The sequence below is a fragment of the Cajanus cajan genome, chromosome 5 (assembly GCF_000230855.2).
Source record: "Cajanus cajan strain Asha chromosome 5, NIPB_CcT2T_4, whole genome shotgun sequence".
In the NCBI taxonomy this organism is placed as follows: domain Eukaryota; kingdom Viridiplantae; phylum Streptophyta; class Magnoliopsida; order Fabales; family Fabaceae; genus Cajanus; species Cajanus cajan.
This window is the reverse complement of record NC_138521.1, coordinates 60,365,975-60,378,637: the sequence shown is the minus strand read 5'-3', so window position 1 is coordinate 60,378,637 and position 12,663 is coordinate 60,365,975. Positions and strand designations below refer to the sequence as shown.

Sequence of the window (12,663 nt, the reverse complement as noted above, 5' to 3'; positions counted from 1 at the left end):
TTAAGATTAAATATATTTTTAGTCTTAAATTTTTTCTCAACTTTTTTTTTAGTCCAAACAATTTTATTTTATTTCAATTCTTAAATTTTTTCTCTACGAATAATAAATTTTGACATTATGGATCAAAATGTTAATAGAAAAAAAACTTCAAAAACTAAAATAAAAAATTGATAAAAGCTCAAAAATTAAAATTAGTAAAAAAAATTCAGTTTCTAAACAAAAGTTGACAAAAATTTAAAAACTAAAACATATTTAATCCTTAAATTTATAATGATATTGTTTATTTAAAATTATATTTATAAAATATACTTTAATTTTTTTTAACTTAATCACACATAATATTAATATTGATCCAGTATAATATTAAAATGTCAGCTTTATGTGTCCTGTTTTGAGCTTTAATTCAAATAATTGATTCTATCGGAATTTTGGAAAGGATTCAGACAGATAAATCCAATCCGATCCTTAAACACCAAAATATGGGCTTGTACAGTTGTACCTCATTTTGTATTGCTTTTCCATTCTGCAAATGATTACAGCTCAACATTTCAATTTTAATGTTTGATTGGGACTAGACTACAGTCAATGATTTTTCAGACTACAAATATGTTTCTTTAACAAGTCCGCATGCATAGGGCATAATTTTTGTTCATTGAAAGCGTAGAAGATTCACGATGGTTTAAAGAAGCGTTTGGTTTGATGCAATGTCAACAAGGATTCCCTAGTACATTTTTGTGGCTAGCACCAAGATTGGCATATATTAGAGGAAGGTGAATTGAGTTTGAAACATACATAGGTTTCTCCAGGTCCATTGACAACGTTATGTATTTCTTGCAGAGTAAGAGCTTAAGGAGAAAACAAGAGGAGCCAAATTGTTACCAAATTCAATTAATTAATCAAAAAGCCAATAGCTAGTGGAAGGTGGAGAGAAAAATATTATAAGAACCAAAAAACTAAGGTCCCAAGTTCAACACCTAGAAAATAACATTCACATTGATACAGTGACATAGGGCATAGTACTTTTGTTCTCAACCCCAGCAGAGCATGATGAAAGCAGAGAAGATGGTTATTGAGATGAAACTACCGTGTACAAGTCTAAGGCCACCATGACTTTCATCATTCATGCCAGATCCTGAAGGTCCCATGCCACTGCCAATCCCTCCTAATACTCCAGGTGTTGTGCTGTATGGAGTAGTACCAGTGCCGGTGGTGGTGCCGGTGGTGGTACCGGTACTGGTGCCGGTGCCGGTGCCGGTGCCGGTGCCGGTGCCGGTGCTTGTTGATGGAGTTCCAGTAGTAGGAGTGGTGCCCACGGTTGGTGTGGTAGTCACAGGAGTTGTACTAGTGCCTGCAGCGCTGATTAGACAAAGGAACAATGTTCAATCACATGTAGTCTCCCAAGCTTTTTCTAATACCACACACAAAATAGCTAACTAGCCACTATGATTGAGTAGGTGGTGAGGGAGAAATTATTACATAATCCAAAATTATCACATCTCTAGTTTTGACTAATCTCAACATAACACTAAAACATTTACTGGAAAGAGCTTGAATAGTTTGAATGAAATCATAACTTCAATCTTCATTACCCTTTATTGCATCCACACACTAGCCCCTACAAAGTTTGAAATCAGTTAGTTTTGGACTCAAACTCGTTTACACTTTTATTTGGCGTTTTGGACTACAATACCCACTTTCAAAACTCTTCACCAATTTAATGCCTATTAGGTTAGAAAAACTACAGCTGATCTACTGCCATTTTGGTTCTCAAATCTCTACCTACTTTTTTTAAGTTGATAATGACAAGAACATTCTGCAAAATTCCACATCAGAGAACATCCATTATAAGATTAGTGATACAATAATTTATTTCATGATATTATTTTTTACTCTACCCTGCCTTAAAAAGGAGAGGTGGGTAATATAAAAAAATAAAAATAAATAAAAATAGTACTATAGGAAGAAAAAAGAACTTTTTACAAACTTGCAGGTTAAAAGAGAACGCGAAGGGAGATAAACTAATGAAAGCGACGGGAGCAAGAATGGTCATACACAAACATCAAAAATATCTCGACTTTTCGAAAAGTTGATGGCCCAGATCTCGAAGTAAGTGTCTAGCTTTTGTTTCACACTCATCAAAAATTCAAAATTACTGACTCATGAGATATGGGAACAAACCAATGCTGCTCAGTGCTCACCCAAACCCTGTCGTCCACTCATTTTTTACTATAATAAAATAAATAAATAAGGGCATTCATGACTTTCGACATTTTTTATTGCCAAAAGGGCAAAGCAAAAAGGCACAGGATGAGAGAGGTTCAATAGGGACAAACTTGTCATCTCCTAATGATGTTGGCCGTATTTTATTTCAATGAGATTCGAACTTTACTAGTGCATCGTATCCCAATTATTGCAGCATCTTTCTCAGGGCAACGGCTATAATCATCAACAAATGGGAAATGAGTTGCAGACATCAATAATGAAATTACAATACCGTCAAAATAAGATGAATAAAGGGAGGTTCGTCCTCGTTGGATGGATTGGACCACATGTTATTGATTCAAAGCAAAATAGGGAATATATAAAATTGAGAAATTAAAAAGGAAAATTTAAGGGCCCTAGATTTTGTCTTCCTAAAGAGAGATTGGTTGGATATGGCATTGAACCACTCAACAGAAATTTTTCTCTTTTTTATTTCTTTCAATTTAAAAAAAGAGGGCAGAAATTTATAAATAATTTAAATCAGAATTAAAAAAAAAAACAGCTGCTATGAAGTTTTTTCTTTTTTAATACAGATTACGTTGACAAGTTGTTGGCTTAGATATTGTGAATTTATTTTCATATTTTTATTTTATTTTTCCTTTAACTACACTCCTCAAAAGTAAGGATATTTATCTTGCTTTTCAGTTTCTCATCATCATTTTGTACCGTTTTCATTTGCGTAATCATGGCGGGCTTTATTTACTTGAATAATTACTTGAGTTGTGTTTCTTTACACTACTTCCACACTCTTCTTTTATTACAATAAAAGAGAAATTTTTCATTTGAAATTTCGTCTACTTTTTTTTTTAGTTAAAAAAGAGAGAGTACGAGTGTAGTTCTGATACTTTAGCATTAGAAGAAGAAAAAAAAAGCGAAAAAAAAACTTTGATGCGATTGTGAAATTTATCCATTCATACATAAATGGTATGTATGTCCAACAAAAATAAAGAAAATTACATTAAACTTTGAATAAACATACCTTTAGATAAAAAAAAACGTTGGAATGATAATACCATGGTAAAAAAAGATAAATTTAAATGACCTAACAAAAGTTAATTACGATGATAACAGAAGTTTCCGAAGGAATATTACTTTATTTTAAAAATTAACCTACTTAGTTCACTTTAATTTTTCAAACATTAGGCCCAGGGCAGCCTCCTCTATTTGCTCAAAAAAAAAAAGAAACACTAAAAATGCCATCACACTTGCGCGCTGCGAATATGCCTATGACAAAGCAATGTCCCCACTACAACCCAAAGAGAACTCGCTTTTGTAGATAACTAATCTATCTATAATAATCTATGCAAGTGCTCGTTGTGATAAGCAAAAGTAAATGTTCAACACAAGCTTGAAAACTTACGGCAAAAAAAAAAAACAAAGGAAAAGCATATTAAACAAGCATGGCTTGAAGACGAAGAACAAGTGTGGATCTAAAAAGACGCATACCTGACGCTAGAAGGGTAGGCGCAACCGCTAGAGCCTGCACATCAAGAGAAAGTAAAAACAGTTAATTATTTTTCAAAGGAATATATGCAAAGGAGAAAAGGAGAAAAAAAAAAAAAAAAAAAGAGAGATTGAGATTTACTGGGGTCAGATGCAGTAACAGTGGCTGTTCCCGCGAAGTCGCAGGAGCCTTGGGCCTGACCCTTCTTCTGGAAGTAACTATTGACGGCGTAGTTGCAGTGGGCCCTGACGGTGTTGGGCTGGAAGCAAGGCCCGTTTAGGTGGAGAGGGTTACAGTCGGCCCCGGCTCCACAAGCGTAGTCCAACGTCTTCTGCAGAACGGCGTCGCTTCCGTCCTTGCAAACGCACCAATTCGCACCTACAAATACAATTTACAAACGTGGAATGTAAACATGTCCCTAGCTAGGATGATACAAGTCTCTTGTTTGAAGATTTAGTGAGAGGAGATAAAGGATGGACATAGATCCGGTTATGAAACAAGTGAAAGAGAAAAAGGAGTTTGAAAGCATACTTGAAGTGCCAGCGAAAGCTAGAAGAAGAAGTGCAAGAGGTAGAGCAGCCATGTGAGGGAAATGGTGACTTGAGATGCAGAGAGGAGAGAGTGGAGAATGGTGGGTGTGTGTGACAGAGAGTGTGAGTGTGAGTGTGTGTGGTGTGGGAGAGAATATGAGGACAAAATATAACACAGATGGTAAAGTTGTGTAATGTGTAAACGGTGGGATCCCTTTGATGTCGGCTTGTGAATGCTTTTTGTACTTTTGCAATTTCGGTCATCACTGATACTAGTTAATATTGCTAATGTGGTAGTAAATTTTAGTCACGCTCCTCTTTCTTTTCTTTACCCTATATCAAGGAAGGAAATAGTTTCATAGGGTCTCGCAAAAGCACTATGCAGAAGCCAACGCACCTTTCGGAGTGTGTCACTGTTTATCTTTTGCCATTTCTTTTGTCATTTATGCTGCCATGGCATCCAATGAGCACGGAGGGGGCAAAATAAAGGGGGCTTTCAAGTTTCAACATTTTCTTCGCTTGGTTTTTGCAAAGCTCTACCTAGAGTAGAAAAAAGGGGACGAGTTCATCGGTGTAATTGAATTTTACCAAAAATATTGTGTGAACCTTTTTAGGTTTAATTTAAGCCAGGGAAGGGATAATATCCCAGTTCTAGAAGAAGAAAAAAAATTCCAAATTTAAACAATACTTAGAAAAAACTTATATTTATCTCATCTAAAAATAGAAATGGTGCGTATATTAAAACAATTAGGTTTGCTTTAATGTTATCACATTTTCTAATACACATTCAACTCAGTTCAATTTTAGTTTTTAATTTAGCAGACATCTGGAGTTTCTCAACTATAAAATAAACACGTTTTTAATGATAAAAGCTAATATAAATATATATTTCTAAGTTCAATTTTTATTGATATGAATTATACGAATCAAATTAATCGCCAGAGTAAATTAACTGGTATGAGATTACTTTAACTTAATCATAAGTTGAATTTGAGTCCTAAACATATAACTATTAAAAGATACATGTAATCCGTTTTTAAAAAATCAAAATATTAAAATGCAGACTCAAACTACAATGTTATAACTTATATGTGTGTGTAAAATCTCCATGATCTCGAGTTAAAAGTATTTTTAAAGAATTTTAGTAGTTCTGTCCAGGCATATATATTTTAATCATGTCAAGTGTTGCCTTGGGAATAAAAGATTTTCTGTTGCACGCCTCTTATTAACGGTTACTTGGACTAGGCCAAAATTTTGAAACCTCACATGGATACGTTTCGTGCTCCATGGTCCCATCTAATTCAATGTTATTGCTAGTGGTACTTGTGGGTTGCTAGAAGTAATGACAGGAGTCTGGACTCGTCTTAATTGAATATCTCAGACTCAGCTGCACCAACGGTCGAAGAATTTTATTTTATTTTCTTTTAGAAACAAAGAAAGACTAATCGATAAAAATATTTAGTGTGTGAGAAAAAGTAGTTACGCAACGCAGAAATTGTTTGTTTGAGATTAGTGATTCATAACAAGTAGCGTAAAGCAGCAATTAAAATGAGAAATGAAATATCAAATATGCTCACTTTTTTCTTTGGCTCACCGTCCAAGGCTATAAACATAGGCTTAGAGTTAGAGCCTCAGGTCTCGGGAAAAGACCTCACATATGTGGCATCGCTTACTGGGCCATCTATATTGGGTTGGACCTAATAGTTACACCAGAATTCCGGGTGTGGACCGGGACCAAGTCAATCTGGGTTTGGTTCTTTTCAGGTATATAATTAATTAACAATCAGTTACATAATATTAAATTGATGACCTGAGCCGTTGAAATTGATGTGGGAAAAGGAGCGGTTTTTTCAAACTAATTTTGACCCCCCAAAAGCCATTAAATTAACTAAATCATTAACAAATTGATTAACAACCAAAATCCGATCAATAACTCCAGTTTCATTTGTCACTACCAACACATATGGAAAATTATTTGTTGAGAGAAGTTAATTCCTTAAATAGATTTCAGTATCTCAAAATTTAGCCTTTAACTATCGGCTAAGGGTATATTGGTTTAAAAAAGAGAAGCAATATTCCTCAATCCATGGCAACGCATTGCATGTGTTATCCATCAGGAGGTGCGTATAACCAAATGCAAAATGCATATGCCAATATATGTTTAATTGTTTACGATGTGGGTCTTGAATATGGAGAGGATGGACGAGATTTCAAAACTATGATGTTTAAATATGTAATTTGTAATTGCAAAATGCAGTTGCTTGTCAACTTGAGGCACTACTGCACTACCTATTCTTCGGAAAGGTATCCCAATGCTATGTGGATTTTGGCTTATCTTGATTTTCAAGCACCAGCTCGTTTCTTAGTTTTTATGTCCTTGGTTAATAGAAATATGAATTTCAAAAGCACTGTTCCTATAGCAGCATTTCACAGGCAGTAGGGTCATAATCATACAAATCCAACATATCATTGAGTTGTTGATGGAGCAGAGTTCAACTTGATTTAGTTAGTAAGTCTAATATTTACAATTCACAAGACAAAAGATGCCTGTCGGTTCCATTTATAATTTGTTGAGGAATTATTCCCAGTCAGCATCAAAGAATCCAGCATCTTTCATTTCAGAGTAATATGCGTTGTCCAAAAGGAAATCTTCCTCCTGCAGCACATAATATGATGTTCATGCATATATTATAAAAAACCAGAAAGAAACAGCTAATATCAAACAGTGCTTACCTGGAAAAAATCTGCAAGAAAAGTTACGTAAAGAAATGGAAGATACAAAGAGTGATAACAAAGCACAGTGAAATCATACAACCTGCGGATGAAAAGGATATGTGTCACTCAGTGCATAAGTTATACAGAAGATAATTGAGTACCTCTTCTCTTATAAGTTCAAATTGCAAAGAAGTTATATGATTACCAATTGCCGAGTCCAGTGCCAATTCCTGCTAGCCCACAAGCAAACAGGGTAATCACACTGAAGACAAACATTACAGCAACATAGTTATAGAAAGCGGGCCTTGCTGCAAAGATGAAAGAAAATTTTACGTCAGAATATGAATCCATTTAGAATATTGACAACAAAGTTAGAAGTTATACTCACGAGGCAGCTTCTCTCTCCATTTGGAGAACTGTACAAATAAAATGAAGCCATATGCTGCAGCAAGCAATAATTTATGTACTATCCACAAACTCCACTTGATCGTGTGAGTGCTTCCAACATTGCGATTGAACAATGGGACTCCAAATCCAAAAACGTATATTGCCTGATAAGGACATGTTTAATCAGCAGAAGGCGAGACAAAAAACCATGCATAAAAGCTGATGACATTTAAAAGCAGTTAGTTAAAGGAGTAATGAACATCTAAATAACAATCAACATCTGACGGGGCATAAACATTGAGGTACTGTGGCTCAGACGCAATGAGATGAGGAAACAGCCATGAATGGAAAACCATTGCAAGCTATAACCACCATTATTTTTTTTTCCTTTCTTTTTGTTTAGGAAAGAAAATGGAAAATTCAAATTCATATTGTGGAGAAAAGAAAAATTACAAAGCAAGAATATGTAATCCTCAGAAGAAATGAGAGAAAAGCAAAGAATCACATTAGAATAGATCCTAAATTAAATGACCAAATCAAATTATAAAACAATAAAATGTCTGCAACAATTTGTCCTTGTTCCTACATGATACATCTCCTAAGGAGGGGGGTAGTAGGAGTGAAATTTCAGTTGCAATTTAACATATTCAAGCATAACATCGAAGACATTTTGCAGAAATGTAATTAGTAATTTATGGTTATAATCCTAGAAATTATGTTCCCTCATTTATTAAGAAATCGTCTTCGAATTCTCACTGCAATATCTTTTAGATGAACAGTCTTGTATTATGCTAATACTTTTTTCCATAAGAGTTTCATAACATGCTATCCCCCTCTCTATCTTGTGTCAAAAATGTAGCTAAATGCTTCATGGTAATCTGAAAAGCTGCTTCCAATTAAACTAAAGACTAAAAATGCCTGCAGTTAGCAATACCTCATCACCAAAGCATGTGATTAAGGAAAAATATGTTAGTTTTGAAAAAAACAACCATACTGCATGCCAGTATTTCATCAAGAGAACATAAGCTAGATCTGTCAGTGCACGACACATCTAGGTCCTTTTATGCGTTGAACTTGGAAGCTATGCCAGGACTAAATTTAATATGAGAAGCGAAAGAGTGCCATCAATAATTAGGATATGGGAGTCAAAAATGGTGATGCAGGCATATAAACCCATACACACAAACTTCCCATAAAAAAAAACTTAGAGAAACTTTCAAGGCTACAAGCCATGGTTTTTCACTACCGAGAAGTTTGAGAGATGCATAATAAGCTTATCAACTTCTTTATAAAAAATTTTTTTTGAAAAAACACTTTGTTAGCATCACAGAGATTACATAAAATACAAATGAATTTTTCCATAGAACGACAGAATTGAGTTAAATACTAGTATTACAAAAAAAAAAAAAAAGGCTCAAAATCATTTTCAAGTAAACTACCAAAAATATAGGTAGCAATAATTCAACATGGCCTTTGGAAATTTGGATCAGTGACAGTGACATTCACTGCAGAAACAGACTCTTTAATACAGAAAGTAGTTGCCATGAGCTTATGAACACATACTAGAAACCTACAATCACTGTCAAATCAAGTTCACTTATCATTTCAAAGGCAAAGTTTGTTTAACATCATGACTGATACCGCAAAACTTTCTTAAGAATTGTGTTTGTGGCATCCATTGCTATTCCTTCAAATAATGTTGCAATCATGGTAGTGATTAATGTTGCTGATATGAATGATGATTAGCCAATTGACTACTTTCCTTCTCTTCAAATTTCCAATACAAAGGTTGATGATTTTCTGAGTTTTATATTTGCAATTGTGATGTAGGTTAAGACCAGGTTACCTTGAAAACAAAAAACAAACCAGTAACTGTTGGGGAGAAAATCTAATGCAATAGATAAAGGGGTAAATTATATAAAACCAAGAAAGAATAAACAAGTTGAGACACCATTCAGCTATAAAAATCCATTTATATTTTACAAAACACATAAAAATGCATAGCATGTGCATGTACATAACTAATATGAATGAAAACCAGTCTCACCTTAAGAAATGTATCCACAAAGACAATAATTCCTGATGCAAGAAAAGACTGTACCAGAGCTTCCATGCCATTCATGTAGTTATCCTTCAGTAAGAAAGCCACCAAGCTTATCTCTAGACACAGCATACCAGATGCTGTAAATAATGACAGCAGATTCCATGCAACCTCCTTTCCAGAAGAGCACTGCCATGCCTGCTTAAGAAAGAAAAATAGAAAACATAATTGAAAGGCTAAGAAGTTAAAAGAAGCAAATGTACAAATCCTACTGCCAAATGAGTGGAAATAAACTAACGTGATTATCAAACTTTGTGATGAAGCATAGATGGAAATGGGAAAGAATATGATATAGATTCTGAATCCATACAGATTAATTTCAGCCACTGAACTTCAAAAGCAAATCAGGGCCACTAGCTGAAATTTTAAATGTGGATTTTCAAAAGCCCATGTAGTTACATGGCAAGAAACAAGTCTTCAGAATCAGTGCAGAAGCTACACCATAGCAAAATCCACGAAAGCCACTTTAATTGTATGCAATACTCTTCAGAACGGGTTTGGGAACACAATGTGTGATAGGATACTATGTCTAATATATGGTATGTGTGAGGTATATTTTATTGGTAATAGATATGCTGTTAGGGTTTGTGGTACATTTCAAAATATTACTTGGTATATGCCCTGAATATATATAATTACATATTTTTTAATTTTGAAAAATAATATATTATACACTTACAAAATTTTGAAGTAATAATATATTGATTAAAATATTTTTTTAGTCCCTATAATTTCACTTACTTTACCTTTTAGCTCCTATAGTTTAAAATAGACATTTTTATTCCCTATATTTATTTTTTCAATCTTTCTAGTCCCTATAGTTTAAAAAAGATATTTTGAGTCCTTATACTTGCAGTTTTCTAATCTTTTAGTTTCTATCATTAGTTTGTTTTGTAACAGTATCTATTTTGTATTTGATGTGGTAGAAGTTTTCAATTTTGTGAGCGTAAAAAAAATGTCTCAATAATGGAAAAATGTTTCAATAATGGACATCACAGGAGAAAATACAAAAGAGGCATGAAGCGTTGATAAACTTAATTTACAATAACATTAGTAAATAAATACGATATCAAACACAACAAGTTAAACTAATACTTCTATTACGTCAATATGAAAGATACAACGTTAAAAACTAAAAACATTTATCTTAAACTATAAGCACTACAAAGGATTTAAGTATAGAAACTAAAAAGGTATATTTTAAACTATATGGACTAAAAGATAGAGTACTAAAAAAAATAACCTACTAAAAGGATTATAAAATTGCAACTATAATAAGGATTAAAAATATTTATCTTAAACCGTAAGGACTACAAAGGATTTAAAAAGATAAGTATAAGGACTAAAAAGATCTATTTTAAACTATATGGACTAAAAGATAAAGTAAGTGAAATTATAGGATTAAAAAAAGTATTTTAACAAAAAAAAACATGCCTCTTCATTTCTTTCCTTTCTTTGTGCACTCTCGTTTATTGCCATTTTTTTGTTTTCCAATATGTTAGTAGACTTTAAAGATCGATCCACGTCCCAACACCACTTTCTTTAATTAAACATTTTAAATAAAATCAGTTGCTTCATATATTTTTTCTTTCTTTATGTGCTCTCATTTATGGCTAGCGTTTTTCTCCTTCCTAATACGATGCTGGACTTCAAAAGTCCACAGCTCACTCACCAAAGATTAACTAATATCTGAAAACTCACTCCCCTTTCCCCCTCATATATTAGTAGTTCAAAGAACAGTGTCCCTTTGTTTGAGTTCGGAAGCAGAGAGCACTAGAATGAAAATACCCAAACTCATGCTGCCAGAAAATCAATGACTGAAACCCATATACATTCAACAACAGATTCAATAAAAAAATCCACCGTGAACTGGAAACCGCAGTTCAAGCCAAGGGGTCAAGTAAATTTCGTAACTGTGATCACGCCATCATATATGATCTCAACTCAAACAACTAGAACTCTTCCTTACAACGACAAAGCAATACAATCAAAAGAGGGGCCTAACCTAATGGAAAAATTATCATCTAAATAACCTTTTATTCATCAAACAAATTTCAGGACATCAAGCACGTTCATGGAATTTTCTGATACACGATCCCAAATATCTATTAGCAAACTCGAGAAACAGCCACAAATAGATGCTAGCAAAACCACGTTCTAAGAAATGCCACAACCACAAAGAAGTACCAGCAAAACCTTCTTACATGGATACACCTATTATCCCACCTAAACTTCATAACATTAACACACACCCCAAATGTTGAACTCTTCAATTTACCCTACATAGCCCCCCAATTTAATACACATCCGCTCTAAAGTGAAGTGGTAGTAAAAAATTTCGTCTGCATCCCTATGATCTCACGCCTATTACTCAATCCCAACACAAATTCATGGCATGTTCCGAAGCAAATAAAAAACAGTACCCACAAATTACAGAATAACGAACAGTATAGGGAAGATGTGTTGTGATGTGATGTGATGTGATGTACCTGAAGAAAAGACCAAGCGAGGTTTAAAAGCGTGACGAGCCAGAGGAGGGCGTAGTATGAAACGACAACATAGGAGGCTCCACGACAGAGCCTGTTGAGGTTCTTCTTGGCGTGCACCATAAGATACACAACGAACAAAACCGACGAAACGACAAGGAAGACGCCGTACCCATCGCACTTCAGATCGTTGCCAAGTGGCGACAAGGCTTGGGCTTCGCCACTCCCTGACATGGCGGCTTCAGAGGCTGAGATCGGTTGAGAAGAAAAGGGGTTTGGGGGAACCATAGGACATTGTTTGGTCGGTGGCGAAGTGGAGTTTAATTTCTTCAACGAGATCGTGGAATTTAGTTGATGATTGACGATGGTGGTTCCGTCACCAAATAGGACTATAGGAGTTATCTTGTGATCAAAGTCTATAAATGTAGAAGAAAAAAAATAATTATTCTTTTCCAGTAAACACCCGACCATGAATTTGGAAGAGAACTTAAATGAATAAAACATAAAGATACGGTTATTTAATTGCGGTTCATGTCTTGTTTAATTAGAGTCGGAAAATATATTATTTCCTAAAGAAATAGTATAAACTTACATTGAATATAAATAATGTATAAATTTTATCTGATTAGAAAATTATATTAATTACATCTAAAAAAAATTACCTAAATTTTGTATCACCATAAATCAGTTTTTAAAAATAAAAAATTAATAAATATCTTCAAAATGTTAAATAAAAAA

At 34.0% G+C, this 12,663-nt stretch overlaps 2 protein-coding genes across 2 annotated transcripts; both read right to left on the bottom strand.

Annotated features, from left to right (window-relative positions):
* Positions 1–872: 872 nt before the first annotated feature.
* LOC109809428 (PLASMODESMATA CALLOSE-BINDING PROTEIN 2) lies at positions 873–4,458 on the bottom strand. The gene is made up of 4 exons (XM_020372736.3): positions 4,238–4,458; positions 3,848–4,084; positions 3,709–3,742; positions 873–1,356 (listed from the first exon to the last, which is right to left on the bottom strand). The coding sequence occupies exons 1-4, from the start codon at positions 4,287–4,289 to the stop codon at positions 1,029–1,031; spliced, it is 651 nt and encodes a 216-aa protein (XP_020228325.2). The 5' UTR covers positions 4,290–4,458; the 3' UTR covers positions 873–1,028.
* Positions 4,459–6,633: 2,175 nt separating this feature from the next.
* Positions 6,634–12,395, bottom strand: LOC109809102 (protein CANDIDATE G-PROTEIN COUPLED RECEPTOR 2). Its single transcript, XM_020372331.3, has 6 exons — positions 11,929–12,395; positions 9,386–9,577; positions 7,340–7,502; positions 7,157–7,259; positions 6,970–7,051; positions 6,634–6,892 (listed from the first exon to the last, which is right to left on the bottom strand). Exons 1-6 carry the CDS (start codon positions 12,211–12,213, stop codon positions 6,815–6,817), a joined length of 903 nt encoding a protein of 300 aa, XP_020227920.3. The 5' UTR covers positions 12,214–12,395; the 3' UTR covers positions 6,634–6,814.
* Positions 12,396–12,663: the final 268 nt, after the last annotated feature.